This window comes from Cololabis saira, chromosome 22 (assembly GCF_033807715.1).
Source record: "Cololabis saira isolate AMF1-May2022 chromosome 22, fColSai1.1, whole genome shotgun sequence".
Taxonomy (NCBI): Eukaryota; Metazoa; Chordata; class Actinopteri; order Beloniformes; family Belonidae; genus Cololabis; species Cololabis saira.
In genome coordinates this window covers 19,798,915-19,822,997 of record NC_084608.1, presented here as the reverse complement: position 1 = coordinate 19,822,997, position 24,083 = coordinate 19,798,915, and the positions used below count along the sequence as shown (strand labels likewise).

Here is a 24,083-nt window from a genome sequence, read left to right as displayed (position 1 = left end):
TGTTGTTAAAGGAGCAAAATGTGCAGTAGCAGGGGGAACAGAGCACCTGTGGCTAAATTAAGCCGGTGCATTACTCTATCTTTAAAATCTGCCAACGCATCATGACGCTGACCTGCACCCTCCTTTACTGTTAGCTCCAGGAATCCTCATTTAACGGTGTCCTTTCCACTGCTCTTCAACAAAAGCACAGCAGATCTCATTTAGTTTCCATCGGTTTTAACCTCCTCCTTGGTTTACATAACACTGACATAGATAACACGTAATCCACCATCCACACAAAGTCTCTTCCGCAGAGGGAATTTGGCAACAGATTAGATGTATCCCATAATTACGAGCTGTGAGGGCCACAAGATTAATAATGGCATGGCTGGCTCCATGTTAAGGGTCATTAGGTACAACCTCACTAAACTCGAGCAATTAACAGAGACAGAGGCAGAGTCTCAGTTACTCTATGAAACAAGGAAGGACTTCCAGCCCTCTAAGGGCTTTCTGCACGAGGTCCTGCTTCACCAGAAGTGAAGCATAAAAGATGATAAAGTGACTGACTAATCATCAGCATAACATCCTTGTAAGTATGCAGGTTCTGAATCAAAATGAAGGATTTTATGGGATGGGCAGATATGTTCAAATTCAGCTGGAAATAGGCAAGTCTTCGCATCATACGGCTCTGAGAACCAGCAGTCTGCCTGCGGGTTTTGCTGTGGTAAGATTCCCACACAGGACAGCATTCCAGCAGCATTTTAGAAGAATGGTGCGCTTTATACAAAGTGCATCTGGGTCCAGTAGACAAAGGTCAAGCTATTTCATTAAAAAAAAATCTAAAAAAATAAATTGTATCTTCCTCCACAGCCGTGAGCACTTACTGTACAAGCAAGAGGGAGCGCAACCGATGAGTGCTATCCCTCTGACACATCCAGGGCAAAAGGGACAACAATACTAATTCTTGAACATGTGCCTTGCATGAATATTTCAACAGTACATCATAATAGCCAGGGAAAACATTAAGAGGCAAAAGAAGAGACTAAATATTCAAAAAAAAATTCCTATTTTAATGTTGTTTTTCTCACGAGATCCAATTTCTTCCAGGGACGGAGCAGGGGTCCCAGCCCAGGGGGGGCGAAGCATTCTTGATGAGCCCTTGTGGCCTAAACATCCCCGTTAAAACATAATCGCTAAAAAAAAAAAAAAAGCCACAGATCAGCCCTTCTGACACACAACCACAGCACGCAGGCGACACGGTCACGTCACGAAACGATTCAAATGAGGTTTCAGCACCATGGATTTTTCCAGTCGTTATGTCAAACCAAATTATAAGCCTAATGCAGACTTTAAGATATAGGTATCAAACTGGAGATAAAAATCAAATGACATCCAGTGATGTCGGATTCAATACAGCCGAGTAGCACAATTCAGACCCACATGCTCAACCTACACGACAACAGTTTAGAATGTGCGACGACATGGATTTAACACAATGACCGAGCAACATGGCGGTCAAACAGCAACAAACAATATAGGAAAGGCCATATATTCAGCATTACGACAATGTTATCAGAAATCATTATTATTATGACAGCTTACCAATGATGGTTTCATCCAACGGTGGGCAGAGAACCACAACAAAAAATATTATACACCTGAACGATCCAAAATGAAAAATTTTAATTTTAAAACTTTTTCAAATCCGAACTATTTACAGTATGTGTGTGGCCTCATCATAGCACCATCAGCCGGTTCTTCAATGCCGTAAACCTTTCAATCACTTTGCTCTTATCAATGGCGATGTCCCTCTCGATTAAGAGCAAGGTGAGGTTTGATATGGACCTTTTCGACTAGTACCTACTCAGCGCGCCCCGACTCGGGACGGCTCGTCACGCCTCGTCCCGCTTTGTCCTCGTTTGTTTTTCGACACCCAGGTGAGAAGTGGGCGGGTTGGAGTGAAGCTGCTGTGACGTATTTGATTGTGTGATCTAAACAGAGAAGACAACAACACTAAAGATGTAGAACCTGGAGGAGATGATAGATGTGCTGCTGGGTCTGTGGCTTGTGTTTGATATCAAGTTAAAAAATGAGAATGAAAGAAGCTTCAAGCGGCAACGTTTCTTTTCTTTTTTTTATTTTGTTCGTCGGCGCTGATGAGAAATAAAGCCTGAATTATGGTTCCGCGTTAAATCGACAGCGTAGCCTACGGCGTGCGGTGCGCGTCGCCGCGTACCATACGCCGTAGGCTCTGCGTTGGTGTAACGTGGAACCATAAATCACCAGCTATGAAGTGACAGAGCTCCTAGGTAGATCTTGTCGTTCCTTATCGCCCGTCTAGATCCCTTTTTAATTCTCTCGTCAGCCACCAGGTTTATGAACATCTGCACCTCAGAGTTGGATCACCAAACAGACTTTTGCGCTGCCATTGCCAGTCGGATAAAATGAGGAAGCCGCGAGCCGCGAGCGCTGACTCCCACTTCCTGATTCAAACGTCTGACGGCCCCGACCCCCGACCAATCGGTGGCGTGTATTGTGATGACGTCAGATACAGGGCTGACTCAGCACGCTCAGAACCTTGGCAGAAAAAGTACAGAAAAAAGGATCTACTTGGCCAGCCTTTACCTGTCTCGGCCCGTAGTGGAAAAGCGCAAGACGGGGGCGTGGTGAGTAGAAGCGCGCAGAGTAGGTACTAGTGGAAAAGGGCCAATAGTCTGGCCTCATCCATGCAGCCCGGAGATAGTTTTTAATCAACTTGTTTCCTGCTTTAAGCCTACACACTAAGGCAGACACACAAGGGGAGAAGGGACTATTTCTTTCATTTTTATTTTTTAAACAACTTTATCCTCATGAACGCAAGTGTTTATTCAGCACACTTTTGTGCTTCCACTGTGAGCAAGAATGCCGAGCTATCAGTGTTGACCAACATGTTCAAACAGAGGCGGGTTCATGTCGTCTACATTTCTAGGGAAGACTGCAAAATGCTTTCTTGTGCATTATTGACTTGATATGATTCAAAGATATTTGAGTGAAGTATGTCTTAGATAAACAGATTTGTAGTTGACAGAAAGAAGTGGAATCTATTTTGTACAAGCAGCTGGTCATGTCTGCACATAAGAAGAATGCACGCACATTGCTCCCGGCATGTTATGTTTGAGTCACGGCACAGTCGCCTCCAAGCAGTGGCGGAGCTCGCCAGGCGAACATCCGCCCGTGTGATGTTGAGGGCCAGTATGCAAGTCAGTGTATGCAGTTGAGAAGTGATGCCTGAGGGAGTGAGGGCAGATATTCACTAACAGGATTTGTATTCAGCCTGACCTCCCGGCCACCCAGAATACTGATACGGACGCGGACAAACAAATATCATAAATCACAGGGTGTTCACCTGAGAGGCCGCTGGCTTCAGCTGAGAGGAAGCTGCTCCAGGACAGCAGCAGGAAGACTGATGTTTCCAGCAGGGGATTCTCACGCAGCCGGGTGAATTTCGTGAGGTGAGAAGAGAGTTAAAGAAGTACAAGGAGATAAGCATGAAATTTTGATGACTTCATGGGAAGCCGAGATTGACGCTGCATCAGCAATATAAATCTGTACATGCACATTCCTCTTCACATGCTTGCTTCACTAGAGAGATACTGCAGGAATGTGTCTGCAAATAAGAACAAATACACTATAAAAGTATCTCAGTAATCTGAACATCTCTGTTCCTGCTCCCTGACTTTGATTTTGTATTTATTTTCCATATCCAAGTTCCTGAAGCCATTTACACCGTGCAACATTACTTCAGACCTGGAACCAGATGCTTAAAGGATACATATAATCACAAAGACTATGCCAACGCCTTTTCCTCCACGCAAACAGTTATTTACAGAGAAAGAAGTCGTGATGAGTGTGTGCACCTCAGACACTCATCAGACCGTACGTAAACATTCTTGGAGAACTGCCTGTCTGATATGGGGAAGTGAAACTGGGTCGGAATGGGAAGATAAGACATAAACAGACAATTTCACTAGTAATGTGACAGTGAACTCTGTCACAGTAAGCTGTTGGTGGAAATACTGTTTTATATGCAAATAGCTATGCTTTCGTGCACAAACATATTTCTAGTTGTACAACTTCACAGTTTTATGACTAAACAGGAAATGCTACAAAACTGATAGGACGGCGCTTCCAAGTCTAGATGGATAATGACCCTGAACTGGTCATTGTACATATTACATACATAGTGTATTTTTTTTTTACTTACTTACTTATTAGGGCCCGAGCACTGAAAGTGCGAGGACCCTATTGTATCTGTGATGTTTATTATTAGGGCCCGAGCACTGAAAGTGCGAGGACCCTATTGTATCTGTGATGTTTATTATTATTATTATTATTATTATTATTATTATTATTATTCTCGCCGTAAATAAATTGCCTTTTTGGAGGCCTTAAAATGCTCGAAAACTCACCAAATTTTGCACACGCTTCCAGAGTCGCGTAAAATTACGTATTTTATGGGCGACAGGCATGGGTCCACAAGAATGGGCTCTATAGCGCCACCTATTTTATGTTTTTTGACGAGCCCCATAATATGGTTTGACTTACAGCAATGACCTTTATGTGAGTATTATATTAGACAAAGAGCTACAAAAAAGTCTTTTGGACCCATGGTCTAAGTTACACAGGAAGTCCGGCATTTTGAACAGAAAATGTCATTTTTCATGAATTCTGATCATTTCTAGGCCTCGTACTTTAACGAACTCCTCCTAGAGATTTTATCGAATTGGCTCACAACTTGGTTTGTACAATCTAGACACATGGCCGACGCTAAATTGCGAAGCTTTTAAGTTTCTGCCAGAGGGCGTGACCGTAGTGATCCGGCGAAGTTTGAGGTCATTTTTAAGCTTCGCCATCAAACATCAATTGGCTGTAATTCAGCAATACATGATTTGATGTGGTTGAAAACGTATGTGCATGATTGTAGGCTGAGCCTGAACCCATCTATGGTGGAATATTCAGGATCGGTTGTAGCGCCACCTGTTGGCACCAGGAATTGTCATGTCTTCTAGTTTGCATCTGTGCTCCAAACGAGATCAGTTTCTTGATCTCAAAGTTGGTGAGATAATAGGTAAGGCATTGACAATGAGTGACAGAGAAAACTGTAAGTTTGTGTCAAAGGGCGTTGCCGTTGGAGGTTGTCAAATTTCGGGGTCTCGCCATGAAGATAAAAGTTGTTGTAACTTAAACATAATTGGTCAGAATCAACCCAAAATCAATTCATGTAATCAGGCTTCCATTCTGAACAAGTGGATATGACAATCTTGGATGAACTCCATAGCGCCACCTTTTGGTCAGGTATACATTTTTCATCAAATTATGTGCTGCAATTGCTGTTTCGTTCATCCAATCTTAATGAAATCGACATATATGATTGTCAGTAGGTTCCTTGTTGACCGTGTCGTGTATCGTGGTCATTGCTTGAAAGGAATTGGCATTTTTATGTCACTCTGTATTTCTGGAAAAATATTAATTAAAAATCAAAGATTTTGTGTAAGGAAAATTAAATGCCAGATTCAGAGACCTTTTGGCATGACGAAAAAATCATACACTGGAACATATTATTTTTGAAGAACTCTGCCACTCTCTTTTTTGAAAATACCAACTAATAACGTAAAAAGCTATGACTTTGCCATAAAATTATTTTATTGACATGTGACTTCGTACATATATTGTTTACTGTAATGTGAAAATATTGTGTGAATTACAATAAAGTCCTTCCAATATGGGATTTTCTATGAATATTTATGTCGAATGAATCATTGCCACCCTGTCTCAGCCTGTCTCAGACACGTGAACGCGCAAACTGCAGTTCTGAGTTGGGGAAGAGAAAGGGGAGGGGGCGCGCTCCCGGAGCTCCGAGCCCGGACTGCGTGATGACGTCACTCACACGTGCCCTTGCTGGGAGAAACCTGACACCTCCCCAGTGTTTTGTTTCACACGCGCAGGAGAACGAGGAGATGCATTCAGGGCCCGGTAGGAATTCTAAAATGAGCCGCTCCAGGCAGAAGAGCCAGCTGCGTACACTATTAAAGCGTGTTCCATGCAATGCGAACAAGCTTCAGCGACAAAATCAATTCCATTGCTTTATTTTTTTTGTATTGGACTGTCCTAACTGGCTGCGAGTTTAACAGTTTCAGTGTGGACAGAGAGCATCCGATGTCACGCAGCTCAACGTGATAATCGGACTCTCGCATGCAGTTATGACATGGTGCAAACGACTCCCTGGGATCTTTAAAGGGGGACCTATTATGAAAAACACGTTTTTTCTTGTTTTAACATATATAAAGTGGTCTCCCGTCAGCCTGCCAACACAGAGAAGATGATATCCCATGAAAATCTGAAAGGTCTGCTCGCCCCCACCCTTACAGAGTCCCCCAGTGACAGTGTCATGTGGTTTCCACGGGCCGTTGTGATTTGTGCATTTTCTTTACGTCACCAAAATGCACACCACCCCTCGGTCAGAGCGATGGATAAAACATGTTTTATCCATCGCTCTGCCCTCGGTCTACTCCGCTGCTGAAACCACGCCCACCACCAGCTCTGCCAGCCGCTCGAGCTCCGCCATTGTTCAGCAGCGCTGGCCGTTTGAGCAACGAGGGAGAGTTAAGATGAGGTTTTGCATCGACATTTACCCTCATAAAAGGATCAGATCCCACAGCACGGACCCGACAACTGACACAAGTCAGCGGTAAGTTCCGTTTTTTTTAATGTAATTTATATTTGTCTATGAGTAGCCTATGATCTTGCATGGGCTAAGTATTTAGCTTAGCTCCGGAGCCCCGGCGCCGCGTACGGAGCTGCCGGAGCTGCTCACGGACCAGCCCGTCGAGGGGATCCGAACCCGTAGGCTCCGGGGGAGAGCCGGGAGAGCCAGCTCTCCCCCGGAGCCTACGGCGTAGGGTACGCGTCGATTTAACGCAGAACCGTGGACACGCTTTGCTACGGAGCGACGCTTCGTCTCCTCCCCTCCTACACGTCATTCAAGCAGCCAATCAGAGCAGAGCCTCATTATCATAGCCCCCACCGCCCTGAAAATGAGCCACAGATTAGATTAGATTGTTTTTAAGACATTCAAGGCCTGTTTAAAATATACATTAAATGCCATAATATGTCTCCTTTAAGCCTGAATTACAGTTCTGGGTCAATGATGTATAAGGCCTATTTCTTAAAATACTTAAAATAAAGATATATTTGGCCATTTTCCAAACATTTGGAATGTAGTGTGCATATATGTGAAAACTTAAAACAAAGGTATTTTAGTGTTTTTAAACCTACATTAATAGGGCAACGACCTTAAAAAAGTAATTGGGGGCGACCCTTATTTATCTCAAAATTAATAGATTTCCTTAACAAAATTTATATTTTAATAAGTATCAGTAATTAAATTAACTGTTCAAGAAAGATAGACTCATGTGTCCTTTCATTTTCGAAAACCATTTTTAAATACATTTTATCTATAATGGAAGTGTCACCCTCATAAAGAGGGTTAAGATTTGAGACAAATATAAAGACATTTTATTAAAGAATCAGCATAACTATGTCGTTGTATGTTCCTATGTTTTTCATAATAGGTCTTCTTTAAAGAGGGATAACCTTCATTTATAGTTAGAAGAACCATGAACATTTTTAAGATGTTTTGCAAGACGTGGACCCACATTTATAAAGAAATCATTGAATTTATTAGCAATTTGTGTATGCTCTGTTATCTTATGCGCCATCCTGAAATGTAGACTGGGCTGGAATAGATGATTTTTTTATCTTGTTGAGTAATTCTTTCAATATTTTCCATAGATCATTTATTTATTTCTAATAAGATGGTTGTATTTATTCCTATAATTTTTGTATGTAGCACAATTTAAAGGACTAGGACTTTGAAAATGCCTTTTATAAAGCTTGTTTTTGTTTAAAGCAGATTTCCTAAGTTCTATAGTAAACCATGGTTTGTTAAAAGGAACCCTGGTTATTAAGACTTGTAGTCCCTAAGCCCCCGTTCAGACTGCAGGCAAATATCCGATTTTTAGCCCATCCAGATTGAAACTGGATGACTCTTTTGAAGTCTGAACAGTCCCAAACCGCATGATATCCGTTTTTTGCAAACCAGATGGAAACCACCTCCAGGACGAGGGAGCCCATAAGACGTCTCGGTTCATGGAAACTGGATCAAAGTTCTGTGATGCACGGGAGATCTGCAAAAATGATCAAAGTCGTGCGCATCTTACCAGTGCATTAGGCTACGTAGCCTACGCCGTAGACGGCGTAGCCGGGGCTTTAGAGCCTGCAGCGCTCCGCCACCCGCTCTCCGCTCTGCGCTCTCCGCTCTGGCCGGGATGGAGACGCCGGTGGGCATGATGCACGTTTGGGTGGGCATAGCCCACCCCTGCCCCCCCCTAAAACCGGCTTTGGTGCTGGGTGATGACAGACCAGAGGCTGAGGGGACTGGCCCGGGACTTTGATGAAACGGGAGGTGCAGACTTCGCGTCAAATAGGCAAGAACATCTTTATTTAATTTAATGACGCCAGATCTGGCTGGGGTTTTTATTGTAGCATCGGCTATATCTGCTAGTTGAAACGTGTGGTCTGTTAGTCTATCTGAGTTTTATGGTGTTTTTATAGTTCATGCTTTATGGTGCTGTACTTTTTTTTTTTTTTTTTTTACTTTTTTGTAGGTGCTTCGTCACCTTAATGTTTGGCTGTGTTTTGATCTGTGTTTCTGGTGCGCTGTCACCTGTTTAGCTGTGTTTTCATCTGTTTCTGGGTGTCAAAACAGTGGACGGCGGCTAGCAGGTACCACCGTCTGACGTCACTACCCAGAATGTAAACAACAATGGCGACCTACATGTTAAATTATATTTTCAAATTTTATAAAAACGAAGACATCTAAAAGGTTTTTTATATCACATTGTTATAATTGATACCAACATTTATCTTTTAAGACCTACATGTCTTAATAGCCAGGGTTCCTTTTAAGGTTTTCAGAGCTTCCTTTATCTTTAGAAATAAGATAACAGTTGTGTTTAGAATTGTACTGTGTGGCACGAAGCTTTCATCCAACCAGTGTGCTGTTAAACTTAAAAGTAAAAACGTTTTACTACCTCCTCTCGAAACACTGAGCCAGGTCTGGTGATAAATGTGATATTTAATGGTTTGCATTAATGGGCGTGGCCTAATGGCTCAACAGCGCCCCCTAGAAAACTTTGTGCCTCAAGCCCCACAATACGGTTTGACGTACATGCACCAAAATCGGTACACACCTGTATCATGTCACAACTTAAAGAAAAGTCTCTTGGCGCCATGGCCCAAACCCAACAGGAAGTCGGCCATTTTGAACATTTTGAATTAATCGTGTAATTTTGGCGCAATTTATGTCATTTCTTCGGTCATTAATACGGCCCGAACTGTAACGTGCACCCAGGTGTGTTATACATCAAAACGTGCGTCTCCATCCTCCGACACCACGCATTACTTTTCTCTTTCAAAAGTGTTACCGTGGCGACGCTAGACGGCAAAAAGCGCGCCCACCCTTCATCTGATTGGTTCAGACAGAAAAAACTTTGTGCCTCAAGCCCCATAATACGGTTTGACGTACATGAACAAAAATCGGTACACACCTGTATCATGTCGCAACTTAAAGAAAAGCCAGGCCTGTCGATACATTTGATATTTCATGGTTTGCATTAATGGGCGTTGCCTAACGGCTCAACAGCGCCCACTAGAATACTTTTCTCTGGGGCACGGTGGCGCAGCAGGTAGTGCAGCCGTCTCACAGCTAGAAGGTCCTGGGTTCGATTCCCGCCGGGGACGCTGTGGGCGCTGAAGTGCGTGTTAGTTCTCCCATGACTTCAGTGCCCACACCCTGGGTGGGGTTGGCGAAAGGGCCTTTCTGTGTGGAGTTTGTATGTTCTCCCCGTGTTCCCTTGGGTAGCTAATGGGAGCTACCCTCACAAAAACATGCACACAGTCCTGGGCTACACATGCCCCCTCTGGCCAACCGGGGCGCCAGATGGGGTGGGGAGGATCTGGCCGGAATAACGTGATCCTTCCACGCGCTACGTCCGGTCAGAGAATCCTCACCCTGTCTGGTGAAAAGAAGCGGTCCGTCACTCCTCAGGAGAGAAGGAGACCTGAGCTCAGTGCAGGGCCCTCCCTGGGTTGGCAGAGGAGAGCAATGCCCAGGACTGTTACTTAGGTATGAGCACTGGGTGATGAAATGGGTAAAAAATCGGGGATAAAAAAAATATTTTAGAATACTTTTCTCTGCCATAACTTTTGAATGGTTTGACATAAAGAGTCGTGGGTGGTGTCATGGGACTAGGTATTGAGTCCTTGACCATAATTGGCGAAAATGAGCCCCGCCCCTTCTTCTGATTGGTTGTCCCTATTTCCTGCTATAACTTTTCAATGGTTTGACATAGAGAGTCGTGGGTGGTGTCATCAGATTCTGTATGGAGTCCTTGACCTTCATTGGCCTCAATTAGCCCCGCCCCTTCTTCTGGTTGGCTGTCCCTTTTTTCTGCTATAACTTTTGAATGGTTTGATATAGGAAGTCATGGGTGGTGTCATTTCTGATATGCTTATGGGGGGCGGTGGCCGTGAGTGCGAGGGCCCGTTCATCGCTGCTTGCAGCTTTAATTATTATTATTATTCTTGCCGTAAATAAATTGCCTTTTTGGAGGCCTTAAAATGCTCCAAAACTCACCAAATTTTGCACACGCTTCCAGAGTCGCGTAAAATTACGTATTTTATGGGCGACAGGCATGGGTCAAAAAGGATTAGGCTCTATAGCGCCACCTATTTTATGTTTTTTGACGAGCCCCACAATATGGTTTGACTTACAGCAATGTCCTTTATGTGTCTATTATATCTGACAAAGCCCTACAAAAAAGTCTCTTGGACCCATGCTCTAAGTTACACAGGAAGTCCGGCATTTTGAACAGAAAATGTCATTTTTCATGAATTATGGTCATTTCCAGGCCTCGTACTTTAACGAACTCCTCCTAGAGATTTTATCAGATTGGCTCACAACTTGGTTTGTACAATCTAGACACATGGCCGACGCTAAATTGCGAAGCTTTTAAGTTTCTGCCAGAGGGCTTGACCGTAGTGATCCACCGAAGTTTGAGGTCATTTTTAAGCCTCGCCATCAAACATCAATTGGCTGTAATTCAGCAATACATGATTTGATGTGGTTGAAAACGTATGTGCATGATTGTAGGTTGAGCCTGAAGACATCTATGGTGGAATATTCAGGATCGGTTGTAGCGCCACCTGTTGGCACCAGGAATTGTCATGTCTTCTAGTATGCATCTGTGCTCCAAGCGAGATGAGTGTATTGATCTCAAAGCTGGTCACTTTAATAGGTAAGACATTGACGATGACTGACAGAGAAAACTGTACGTTCTTATCGAAGGGCGTGGCCGTTACAGGTAGTAAAATTTCGGTGTCTCGCCATGAACATAAAAGTTGTTGTAACTTAAACATAATTGGTCAGAATTAACCCAAAATCAATACATGTAATCAGGCTTCCATTCTGAACAAGTGGATATGACAATCTTGGATGAACTCCATAGCGCCACCTTTTGGTCAGGTATACATTTTTCATCAAATTATGTGCTGCAATTGCTGTTTCGTTCATCCAATCTTAATGAAATCGACATATATGATTGTCAGTAGGTTCCTTGTTGACCGTGTCGCGTATCGTGGTCATTGCTTGAAAGGAATTGCCATTTTTATGTCACTCTGTATTTCTGGAAAAATATTAATTAAAAATCAAAGATTTTGTGTAAGGAAAATTAAATGGCAGATTCAGAGACCTTTTGGCATGACGAAAAAATCATACACTGGAACATATTATTTTTGAAGAACTCTGCCACTCTCTTTTTTGAAAATACCAACTAATAACGTAAAAAGCTATGACTTTGCCATCAAATTATTTTATTGACATGTGACTTCGTACATATATTGTTTACTGTAATGTGAAAATATTGTGTGAATTGCAATAAAGTCCTTCCAATATGGGATTTTCTATGAATATTTATGTCGAATGAATCATTGCCACCCTGTCTCAGCCTGTCTCAGACACGTGAACGCGCAAACTGTAGTTCTGAGTTGGGGAAGAGAAAAGGGAGGGGGCGCGCTCCCGGAGCTCCGAGCCCGGACTGCGTGATGACGTCACTCACACGTGCCCTTGCTGGGAGAAACCTGACACCTCCCCAGTGTTTTGTTTCACACGCGCAGGAGAACGACGAGATGCATTCAGGGCCCGGTCGGAATTCTAATATGAGCCGCTCCAGGCAGATGAGCCAGCTGCGTACACTATTAAAGCGTGTTCCATGCAATGCGAACAAGCTTCAGCGACAAAATCAATTCCATTGCTTTATTTTTTTTGTATTGGACTGTCCTAACTGGCTGCGAGTTTAACAGTTTCAGTGTGGACAGAGAGAGTTTAACAGTTTCAGTGTGGACAGAGAGCATCCGATGTCACGCAGCTCAACGTGATAATCGGACTCTCGCATGCAGTTATGACATGGTGCAAACGACTCCCTGGGATCTTTAAAGGGGGACCTATTATGAAAAACACGCGTTTTCTTGTTTTAACATATATAAAGTGGTCTCCCGTCAGCCTGCCAACACAGAGAAGATGATATCCCATGAAAAGAACTGCTCGCCCCCACCCTGTCCCCCAGTGACAGTGTCATGTGGTTTCCACGGGCCGTTGTGATTGGTGCATTTCCTTTACGTCACCAAAATGCAAACCACGCCCTCGGTCTCCTCCGCTGCTGAAACCACGCCCACCACCAGCTCTGCCGGCCGCTCGAGCTCCGCCATTGTTCAGCAGCGCTGGCTGTTTGAACAACGAGGGAGAGTTAAGATGAGGTTTTGCATGGACATTTACCCTCATAAAAGGATCAGATCCCACAGCACGGACCCGGGAACTGACACGAGCCAGCGGTAAGTTCCGGTTTTTTTAATGTAATTTATATTTGTCTATGAGTAGCCTATGATCTTTGCATGGGCTGAGTATTTAGCTTAGCTCCGGAGCCCCGGCGCCGCGTACGGAGCTGCCGGAGCTGCTCACGGACCAGCCCGTCGAGGGGATCCGAACCCGTAGGCTCCGGGGGAGAGCCGGGAGAGCCAGCTCTCCCCCGGAGCCTACGGCGTAGGGTACGCGTCGATTTAACGCAGAACCGTGGACACGCTTTGCTACGGAGCAACGCTTTGTCTCCTCCCCTCCTACACGTCATTCAAGCAGACAATCAGAGCAGAGCCTCATTATCATAGCCCCCCCCTATGGGGGTATTATTGTTCCAATATTATTTGTGTGTGCGTAAAAAAGATGTGTCCATGTTATAACGATTCGTATTCGTAATGATAAACATTTGTATGTAAATAAAAAAGTTGTACCCAAAATTCTGCTGTCACACACATGAGTGATAAATTATTAGGGTTAGGATTGTTTTTATGTGAGTATGAATCTAAAAGCTGTGAGTGCAAAGTCTTGTGAATACAACTCTAATTTCTACGACTACGAGTTTTCACTGTCAACACGAATTCAAGTTTATGGGTACGAGTCGAAAAACTGTTGAATGACGTAACACAGAGGTCAAAGCATAGACATAAGAAAATAGAGAAACATATTTTCTCATCAACAAAACATGTTATTTTCTGTCTAAAAAATGGCAAAAATAAGAACTTTATTGATCCCACATAGAAGTAATTTATGTTATATCTGCTATAGAGAACAAGGTAGTTCAGAAAAACAATATATATCCCCCCTCACAAAAATAAGAAAAATATAGAAAAATAGATCAACAAAACAAATTTAAAATGTTTCAAATAACAAAATAACATAATTGAACCATTTTTCAGACAATAAAATAATATTTGAACAATTTTTCAGATAATAAAATAATTGAAACAATCTGAAAAATAGTTAAAATATGTTATTTTGTTACTTGAAAATTTAAAAATATGTTTTGTTGATGAGAAAATATGTATCTCTATTTTTCTTATTTTTGTGAAGAGGGATATATATTGTTTTTCGGCACTACCTTGTTCTCTATAGCTGATATAACATGAATTACTCCTATGTGGGATCAATAAAGTTCTTATTTTTGCCATCTGAGAAAATTAAATATATTATATTTGGTGCCCAACTGTTTCCCAAGTATATTAGTGCGTGTGTGAATGAATAAATGAGACGTAAAACGTACATTTCTTTGTAGAAAGGCGCTTTATTAAAATAAGTCCATTTACTTGTATTAGTTTACAGCGCAGTCTTGCCACATCCAATATGGCGGCGACTTTGACGCCATATTGGATGTGGCAGTTGTATGGGGGTATTATTGTTCCAATATTATTTGTGTGTGCGTAAAAAAGATGTGTCCATGTTATAACTATTCATATTCGTAATGATAAACATTTGTATGTAAATAAAAAAGTTATACCCAAAATTCTGCTGTCACACACATGAGTCTGATAAATTATTAGGGTTAGGATTGTTTTTATGTGAGTATGAATCTAAAAGCTGTGAGTGCAAAGTCTTGTGAATACAACTCTAATTTCTACGACTACGAGTCTTCACTGTGAACACGAATTCAAGTTTATGGGTACGAGTCGAAAAACTGTTGAATGACGTCACAGGCAGGTCACAGCATAGACATAAGAAAAATAGAGAAACATATTTTCTCATCAACAAAACATGTTATTTTATTGTCTGAAAAATGGCAAAAATAAGAACTTTATTGATCCCACATAGGAGTAATTCATTTTAAATTTTTCAAATAACAAAATAACATATTTAAACCATTTTTCAGACAATAAAATAACATTTGAACCATTTTTCAGACAATAAAATAAATGAAAAATTTTATTTTGTTACTTGAAAATTTAAAAATATGTTTTGTTGATGAGAAAATATGTTTCTCTATTTTTCTTATTTTTGTGAGGGGGGGATATATATTGTTTTTCGGCACTAACTTGTTCTCTGTAGCTGATACAACATGAATTACTCCTATGTGGGATCAATAAAGTTCTTATTTTTGCCATCTGAGAAAATTAAATATATTATATTTGGTGCCTAAACTGTTTCCCAAGTATATTAGTGCGTGTGTGAATGAATAAATGAGACGTAAAACGTAAATTTCTTTGTAGAAAGGCGCTTTATGAAAATAAGTCCATTTACTTGTACCGGTAGTTTACAGCGCAGTCTTGCCACATCCAATATGGCGGCGACGTTGACGCCATATTGGATGTGGCAGTTGGCTCAGCACTCGATGGGGCGTCTACGTCTATGCTGTGACGTCATTCCAACAGTTTTTCGACTCGTACCCATAAACTTGAATTCGTGTTCACAGTGAAGACTCGTAGTTGTAGAAATTAGAGTTGTATTCACAAGACTTTGCACTCACAGCTTTTAGATTCATACTCACATAAAAACAATCCTAACCCTAATAATTTATCAGACTCATGTGTGTGACAGCAGAATTTGAGGTGCAGACTTCGCGTCAAATAGGCAAGAACATCTTTATTTAATTTAATGATGCCAGATCTGGCTGGGGTTTTTATTGTAGCATCGGCTATCTGCTAGTTGAAACGTGTGGTCGGTTAGTCTATCTGAGTTTTATGGTGTTTTTATAGTTCATGCTTTATGGTGCTGTACTTTTTTTTTTATTTATTTATTTATTTTTAAACTTTTTTGTAGGTGCTTCGTCACCTTAATGTTTGGCTGTGTTTTGATCTGTGTTTCTGGTGCGCCGTCACCTGTTTAGCTGTGTTTTCATCTGTTTCTGGGTGTCAAAACAGTGTACGGGGGCTAGCAGGTGCCACCGTCTGACGTCACTACCCAGAATGTAAACAACAATGGCGACCTACATGTTAAATTATATTTTCAAATTTTATAAAAACGAAGACATCTAAAAGGTTTTTTATATCACATTGTTATAATTAATACCAACATTTATCTTTTAAGACCTACATGTCTTAATAGCCAGGGTTCCTTTTAAGGTTTTCAGAGCTTCCTTTATCTTTAGAAATAAGATAAAAGTTGTGTTTAGAATTGTACTGTGTGGCACGAAGCTTTCATCCAACCAGTGTGCTGTTAAACTTAAAAGTAAAAACGTTTTACTACCTCCTCTCGAAACACTGAGCCAGGTCTGGTGAAAAATGTGATATTTAATGGTTTGCATTAATGGGCGGGACCTGATGGCTCAACAGCGCCCCCTAGAAAACTTTGTGCCTCAAGCCCCACAATACGGTTTGACGTACATGCACGAAAATCGGTACACACCTGTATCATGTCACAACTTAAAGAAAAGCCAGGCCTGGCGATACATTTGACATTTCATGGTTTGCATTAATGGGCGTTGCCTAACGGCTCAACAGCGCCCACTAGAATACTTTTCTCTGCCATAACTTTTGAAAGGTTTGACATAAAGAGTCGTGGGTGGTGTCATGGGACTAGGTATTGAGTCCTTGACCATAACTGGCGAAAATGAGCCCCGCCCCTTCTTCTGATTGGTTGTCCCTATTTCCTGCTATAACATTTGAATGTTTTGACATAGAGAGTCGTGGGTGTTGTCATGGGATTCTGTAATGAGTCCTTGAGCTTCTTTGACCTTAATTAGCCCCGCCCCTTCTTCTGGTTGGTTGTCCCTTTTTTCTGCTATAACTTTTGAATGGTTTGACATAGGAAGTCGTGGGTGGTGTCATTTCTGATATGCTTATGGGGGGCGGTGGCCGTGAGTGCGAGGGCCCGTTCATCGCTGCTTGCAGCTTTAATTATTATTATTATTATTCTCGCCGTAAATAAATTGCCTTTTTGGAGGCCTTAAAATGCTCCAAAACTCACCAAATTTTGCACACGCTTCCAGAGTCGTGTAAAATTACGTATTTTATGGGCGACAGGCATGGGTCAAAAAGGATTAGGCTCTATAGCGCCACCTATTTTATGTTTTTGAAGAGCCCCATAATATGGTTTGACTTACAGCAATGTCCTTTATGTGTCTATTATATCAGACAAAGCCCTACAAAAAAGTCTCTTGGACCCATGCTCTAAGTTACACAGGAAGTCCGGCATTTTGAATAGAAAATGTCATTTTTCATGAATTCTGATCATTTCTAGGCCTCGTACTTTAACGAACTCCTCCTAGAGATTTTATCAGATTGGCTCACAACTTGGTTTGTACAATCTAGACACATGGCCGACGCTAAATTGCGAAGCTTTTACGTTTTTAGCAGAGGGCTTGACCGTAGTCATCCGGCGAAGTTTGGGGTCATTTTTAAGGCTCGCCATGAAACATCAATTGGCTGTAATTCAGCAATACATGATTTGATGTGGTTGAAAACGTATGTGCATGATTGTAGGCTGAGCCTGAAGACATCTATGGTGGAATATTCAGGATCGGTTGTAGCGCCACCTGTTGGCACCAGGAATTGTCATGTCTTGTAGTATGCATCTGTGCTCCAAGCGAGATGAGTGTATTGATCTCAAAGCTGGTCACTTTAATAGGTAAGACATTGACGATGACTGACAGAGAAAACTGTACGTTTTTCTCAAAGGGTGTCGCTGTTAGAGGTAGTCATTTTTCGGTGTCTCACCATGAACATAAAAGTTGTTTTAACTTTCAAATATTTGGTCCAAATTGACCCAAAATCCGTACATTTAATCAGGCTTCCATTCTGAACAAGTGGATATGACAATCTTGGATGAACTCACTCACTTTTTTCAAAATATGAACTAATCTCCAAATAAATTATAATTTTGTCATGCAATGTCCAATCAACTTCCAACTTTGCAAATATGTTATTTATTGTGATATAAAAACAATGTCGATTTGAGCAGTTTAGATCAAACAGGCGATTTTTACAGATTTTTTCTGGTTTGAATTGAAAGCTGAGTTTTCATCCCTGTGAGAAGTGCAGCTCTCACACTGGAGAGGGAGGCGGGGCTGAGTTTTCCCTGCAGTCGGCTCTGACTTTTTTTCTAAGTTAGAGAGTCGGGCCAGGCCAATCAGAGGCCACCTAGGCCAGCAGCTTGTGAGTAGGGCAAGATGATTGGTTTGTTCCGATTAACACCCGCCCCAACAGCCCGTATCAACCAAACAGTGCGTGTGTATGTGTTTAGCAGAGAGGAGACGCGCTCGACATGAAGCTGAGCTCGTTCCAAAGATAAAGTAAGTTAACTTGAAATTAAAATAAGGATTTAGATTTTAAAATGACTGATTTACAAGACACTTCATTATAATTATTATTTACTGATTTTGAAAGTTATTCTTGCAACAAATGGGATAATCAGTAGGACTACTCGAGTTGAGGGGGGGTGAGGGGGGATGGCATCCCCCCTGAAATAAAAACGGTCCAAATCATCCCCCCAGTAAAACTGTCATCCCCTCTTTCCATCCCTTATGTCATTTCATCAATGAATGTGGTTTTACTGCTATTTCAACAGTCCGGACGCCGTCCTCCGCGGACCCAGGCACTTCTATTTTAACCAGCGCAGCGTTACTTTATGGCATTTGTTCAGCAGACCTTACAGACCAATTGCATACGAGTTAAGCCATCCCACGTGATGCTGCTCAGCCAATCAGATCTGTGTAAACAGCATGACTGGGTCAATGACGTGTCGCCTATATTTTCTGAAAAAAACTTTTTTTTTTCGATTCAAAAAAGGTTTAAATGGATATAAAAATATCATATATATTAACTACCTGTCCCACATATGGACTCACTTGAATTTTACAAAATATACTAGTTACTTGGGATTTTGTTGTTGTTTTAAGCGTCAAAATGTCATGTGGTGCGACCGTCCGACCAGGACTCTGGTTTTGAAAACTTTTTTTGAGATCACTAATGTATTTAAATCAATCTTCTGCTCAATCTGGCATGGCATCTGGCGCGACCATTAAAAAAACAACCATTTTTGTAAAATACTGAAAACTTGTACAAAAAAAAGATGTCAAGATGTTAAGGAAATTAATTTATTTTAATATGAATCATGGTTGTACCACATTACCCTTTTTAAGGCTAGTGCCAATTCATCTTGACAAAAAACTCAATTAGAATTTTTTTATATGAATTTATGTGTACACAATATTCTTAATGTTTGAACTACTGCAATAGATTTTTTATTTATTTATTATGATGTATTATGATGTTCTGGACCTCCGCTTAAGTACATTTTCTCTGACTGGACCTAAAGTTTTAGTTGAATACCCCTGATTTAGAGTCATCACCAGAAAAATAACACCAGAAAAATAACTTATTTGACAATTTTCACCTGTTTCAAGTAAATTTTAACTTGAAATAAGTAAAAAAAAATCTGCCAGTGGGACAAGATTTATCTTCTCATTATTAGCAAAAAAAAATTTGTGGGATAATACCAGATTCAAGTGACAAAGAAAAAATACACATTAAAGGAACAATAATTGATCAATAATTGATCAACTTTTTTGATCAGATAGGCTGTAATATCATCATGGCCAGCAGAAGAAGTTTTGAGGTTCTTAATATCAAGTACCTCCAAAGGCTTTATTGGTTCAAAATGATTTAAAGAGGGATAACCTTGATTTATAGAGCTTGTTTTTCCTTATAGCGAATTTCCTAAGTTCTATATGGTTTGTTAAGGTTTTCAGAGCTTCTTTTATCTTTATAAATAAGATAAAGGTTGTGTTTAGAATTGCACTGTGTGGCACGAAGCTTTCATCCATCCAGTGTGCTGTTAAACTTAAAAGTAAAAACGTTTTACTACCTCCTCGAAACACTGACTTTGCAAGTATTGCAAGTTGCAGTCGCATGTGCTGGCTGAGGTAATGTGACAAAATTCCATATCGCAGATCCTTTAGCTCGCTCCATTTTGAAAAGTGTAGACTTCCGCACGGCGTGCTGACATTACGTGACTAGCGTGTGACAACACTCACAGAGCACACATAGAATTAGAATTGAATAGATCTGCTCCTATGGATTGGCCCATTGTTACCGATACCCGATCTAGAGTTGTTTTCAATATCGATCCCGAAACAAAAATACAAATATCAGATCGGTGCATCCCTAATAGTGATGTTTATTTTTCCATATGAAATTAAAATGTATTCTATTCATTTCTTTTATAATCTTTGGTGGGATTACAAGAGAGTATGCTGGATAGATTAACCTGGATAATGATTCAATTTTGGTTAACAATTTTTTTCAGAGGTTTTCAGAGCTTCCTTTATCTTCCTTTATCGGTACACACCTGTATCATGTAACAACTTAAAGAAAAGTCTCTTGGCGCCATGGCCGAAACCCAACAGAAAGTCGGCCATTTTGAACATTTTGAATTAATCGTGTAATTTTGGCGCAATTTATGCCATTTCTTCGGTCATTAATGCGGCCCGAACCGTAACGTGCACCCAGGTGTGTTATACATCAAAACGTGCGTCTCCATCCTCCGACACCACGCATTACTTTTCTCTTTCAAAAGTGTTACCGTGGCGACGCTAGATGGCAAAAAGCGCGCCCACCCTTCATCTGATTGGTTCAGACAGAAAAAACTTTGCGCCTCAAGCCCCACAATACGGTTTGACGTACATGAACGAAAATCGGTACACACCTGTATCATGTCACAACTTAAAGAAAAGCCAGGCCTGTCGATACATTTGATATTTCATGGTTTGCATTAATGGGCGTTGCCTAACGGCTCAACAGCGCCCACTAGAATACTTTTCTCTGCCATAACTTTTGAAAGGTTTGACATAAAGAGTCGTGGGTGGTGTCATGGGACTAGGTATTGAGTCCTTGACCATAATTGGCGAAAATGAGCCCCGCCCCTTCTTCTGATTGGTTGTCCCTATTTCCTGCTATAACATTTGAATGTTTTGACATAGGAAGTTGTGGGTGGTGTCATGGGATTCTGTAATGAGTCCTTGAGCTTCTTTGACCTTAATTAGCCCCGCCCTTTCTTCTGATTGGTTGTCCCGATTTTCTGCTATAACTTTTGAATGGTTTGACATAGAGAGTCGTGGGTGGTGTCATCAGATTCTGTATGGAGTCCTTGACCTTCATTGGCCTCAATTAGCCCCGCCCCTTCTTCTGATTGGTTGTCCCTTTTTTCTGCTATAACTTTTGAATGGTTTGACATAGGAAGTCGTAAGTGTTATTTCTGATATGCTTATGGGGGGCGGTGGCCGTGAGTGCGAGGGCCCGTTCATCGCTGCTTGCAGCTTTAATTATATTTTTTTTCCTATTTTTATTTTTAATTTGTTATTTAATTGCTCAGTGCTGGTGTTTTTACCAGGTCAAATTCCTGTGTACATTGTACATTTGGCGAATAAAGTGATTTCTGATTTCTGAACATGGAGTGAAAGCAGCTTTAGACTTTTTGAAGACATAGAAATGGATTATTTTTAATTTGGTGATACATCTCAATAGATATTTCTGTAAGTCAAGGCAGAAAGACCAACAAACAACCAACACCCAAAGTCAGCTGCTGTGAAACCCTGGTGAAGCTTCTCCAGGGACGAAACTCAGAATTTGCTGATGTTCTTGGGATCAAGACTTAAAGAAGCATTTGACTGCAGAGGATTTTCAAGTGTTAAAATGCATGGTTATGTGTACAGTTATGTCACTTTGACCAAATACCTTTGGACCCCTGAAAGTTCAAGTCTTTTGCCTAAAATGTCTGTATTTCCATATTTTTGTGAAATCTATTAAAATAAAGCTGAAAGTTGACTGTCTCAATGGTTTAAAGATCTAATGTTTTAGACAGATGACACTGACTGGACGACGACTTAATCTCAGACGTCAACAAAATACCCTCCACGTCATCCTCTCATTCCAGGCCTTTAGGAGAAACACAAAGGATTATGGGAAATGTGGGTAACCTGGTTCATTTTTACTTGTAAATTTCTCGTTTTAAGGTACTGAAGATATACAGTACATATTCTTAATGTGACACAGTTGAATGCAAATGAAATCATAGTTATAAATATTCCAGTTTATATAATCTTACAAGCCTGGCAGTAAAGCCCCCAATGGATAAAAACATGCATTAAATTGTCTAAGATTCAAATGTATACCATGTCCTGAAGCATTAGAGTATGCACTGCGAATCTGAAAAGTTGCTTCCTCCGCCACTTATTTGCCCTCACCCCCCTCACTATACATCTGCAGACGCAACACATGTTATGCAACACAATGACAGCTCTGTGTATTTGATTGTAACAGTTGTATATTGTTATAAGTGCACTACAAGCTTTCCAATAAGATGTCACCAGCTCACGTAAAAAGTTTAACCTTACCAGTCTTTCCACTGTTTTTACTTTCTTTATTCTACAATACTCAACTTTGCTGACTGTGCTTCAAGGAAAAAAAACAGAGCAGCTCTGAGTTGTGGAGGAAAAACACCAGAGAAGCAGATGCAGCATTTTGTGGAGGTAAACAATCTATACACACGCGAGATAGAAACACATGCTTCAGAGACAGAGAATAAAGTTACCATGTATCAGTGGAAATTTAAACAGCAATTAATTGAGTGAACACAACTGGTAATTTGAACAAAAAACTACTATAATAATGCTTTGCTAAATTCTACATTAGAGAAAGCCCTTTCCTGATTGCCTGCTCTGAAATGGCCCATCCTGCAAGGATTAGCTCCTCTCGAGACTACAGTAATGTGGAATTTCTCACCACACTGATAGCTGCTTTTTTCACAGACGCGATTAAAGCATATAAATAGCACCACATGGACATTTTAATGACAAGATTTTCACTGTAGGGGGTCTTTTAGAAGCTAATGTTTGAAAGGAGACCACAAACGTGCCCTATGCTACTTTATTTGGATCAGCAAAACTCTAATAAATGTTCCCCAGCTTTGTGGGCCGCTCGCATGCAGAGATCAGTCAATGTAAAGAACAGCTGAGCGCTGCTCTAAAACTTGCATGATTTCTCCTAATTATTCCTTCTAAAGTCTAATTACTAAAAGATCAGAGTGAAATTCTGGAAAACATCAGCAGTTGAAGTTTCGTGATGTTTTTGGTGAGACTGACAACATCTCTGCAAGCATTAATGTCACAGGAGCATTTACAACTTAGCCGCATTTGCTTTTGCTGATAAAAGTGGCACGATACATGTTTGTCAGACAAGCAATTACCAAGAAGAGGATGTGGATTTATTCCAGCGGATGCTGAGGTGATAATTGAATCGGGGTGGAGAGACGGGAGGGGATGAAAGGATATGAGCGCCGTTATTACAGAGAATATGAATCCAAGGAGGAAAGAACCGATGAAGACGCCAAGAAAGAAGCCAACCGAGTGGATGAAGGCTGCTGGGTCAAAGACGTGTCCTGTTCCCATCTGGTCGTAGGTGGCAATGGCACTGGAGAAAAAATTACACAAGGAGAAGCAAACAGCAATGAACCAGGAGCAGAACTGTAACAATAGTAAATATGAGTGTTGTAAAGGCTGAGACTTTAAAGCAATAACATCGTTCATGGCTTCGACTCAAGCGCATTCATCAGGAATATGAACCGCAGGTTCACTAGTGTAAACCTCTTTGAAGCCATTAGCATAAATTCACATGCTTATTATGCCGAGCCAGGCCCTCAGTGCAATTCATTGGAGTCATACATAAGAACACATGGCCATATTAAAAAGGTGAAATTTTTCCCAGAAAAACAATTATACTGAGTTATTCGCCCCGTGGATGTCTCTGAGCAGAAAGTGGGAAAGTGGGGAAATACTATTGTAGTCCATAAAGATAAAGGCAGAATGTAATTCCCACTGCTATGAATATTTGCTCTGTGAGGGACGAGGAGGGAGACTTTGAGATGCAAGTCATCAACTGGAAAAGAGGCCTCTTAGGGAGGATGCACAGAGGGAGGCATGATTATGTGTGTGTGTGTGTGTGTGTGTGTGTGTGTGTGTGTGTGTGTGTGTGTGTGTGTGTGTGTGTGTGTGTGTGTGTGTGTGTGTGTGTGTGTGTGTGTGTGTGTGTGTGTGTGTGTGGGAGTGGGTGACTGCTATGAAGCATGCAGAGACAAGCACCTACACAAGTACCTGATGGGGGTGGAAAAACAGTCACAGATCATCCCAGGT

The 24,083-nt window shown here is 41.3% G+C and overlaps 1 protein-coding gene across 1 annotated transcript in view; it reads right to left on the bottom strand.

Moving 5' to 3' along the window:
* Window positions 1-24,083, bottom strand: part of LOC133423582 (sodium/hydrogen exchanger 9-like) — a 112,147-nt gene that overhangs the window by 53,127 nt on the left and 34,937 nt on the right. The window contains exons 7-8 of the mRNA XM_061713810.1: window positions 23,226-23,364; window positions 3,365-3,470 (exon numbers count right to left, since the gene is read on the bottom strand). Of these exons, the coding sequence (XP_061569794.1) occupies window positions 3,365-3,470; window positions 23,226-23,364 (245 nt within the window). The remainder of the gene's footprint in view (window positions 1-3,364; window positions 3,471-23,225; window positions 23,365-24,083) is intronic.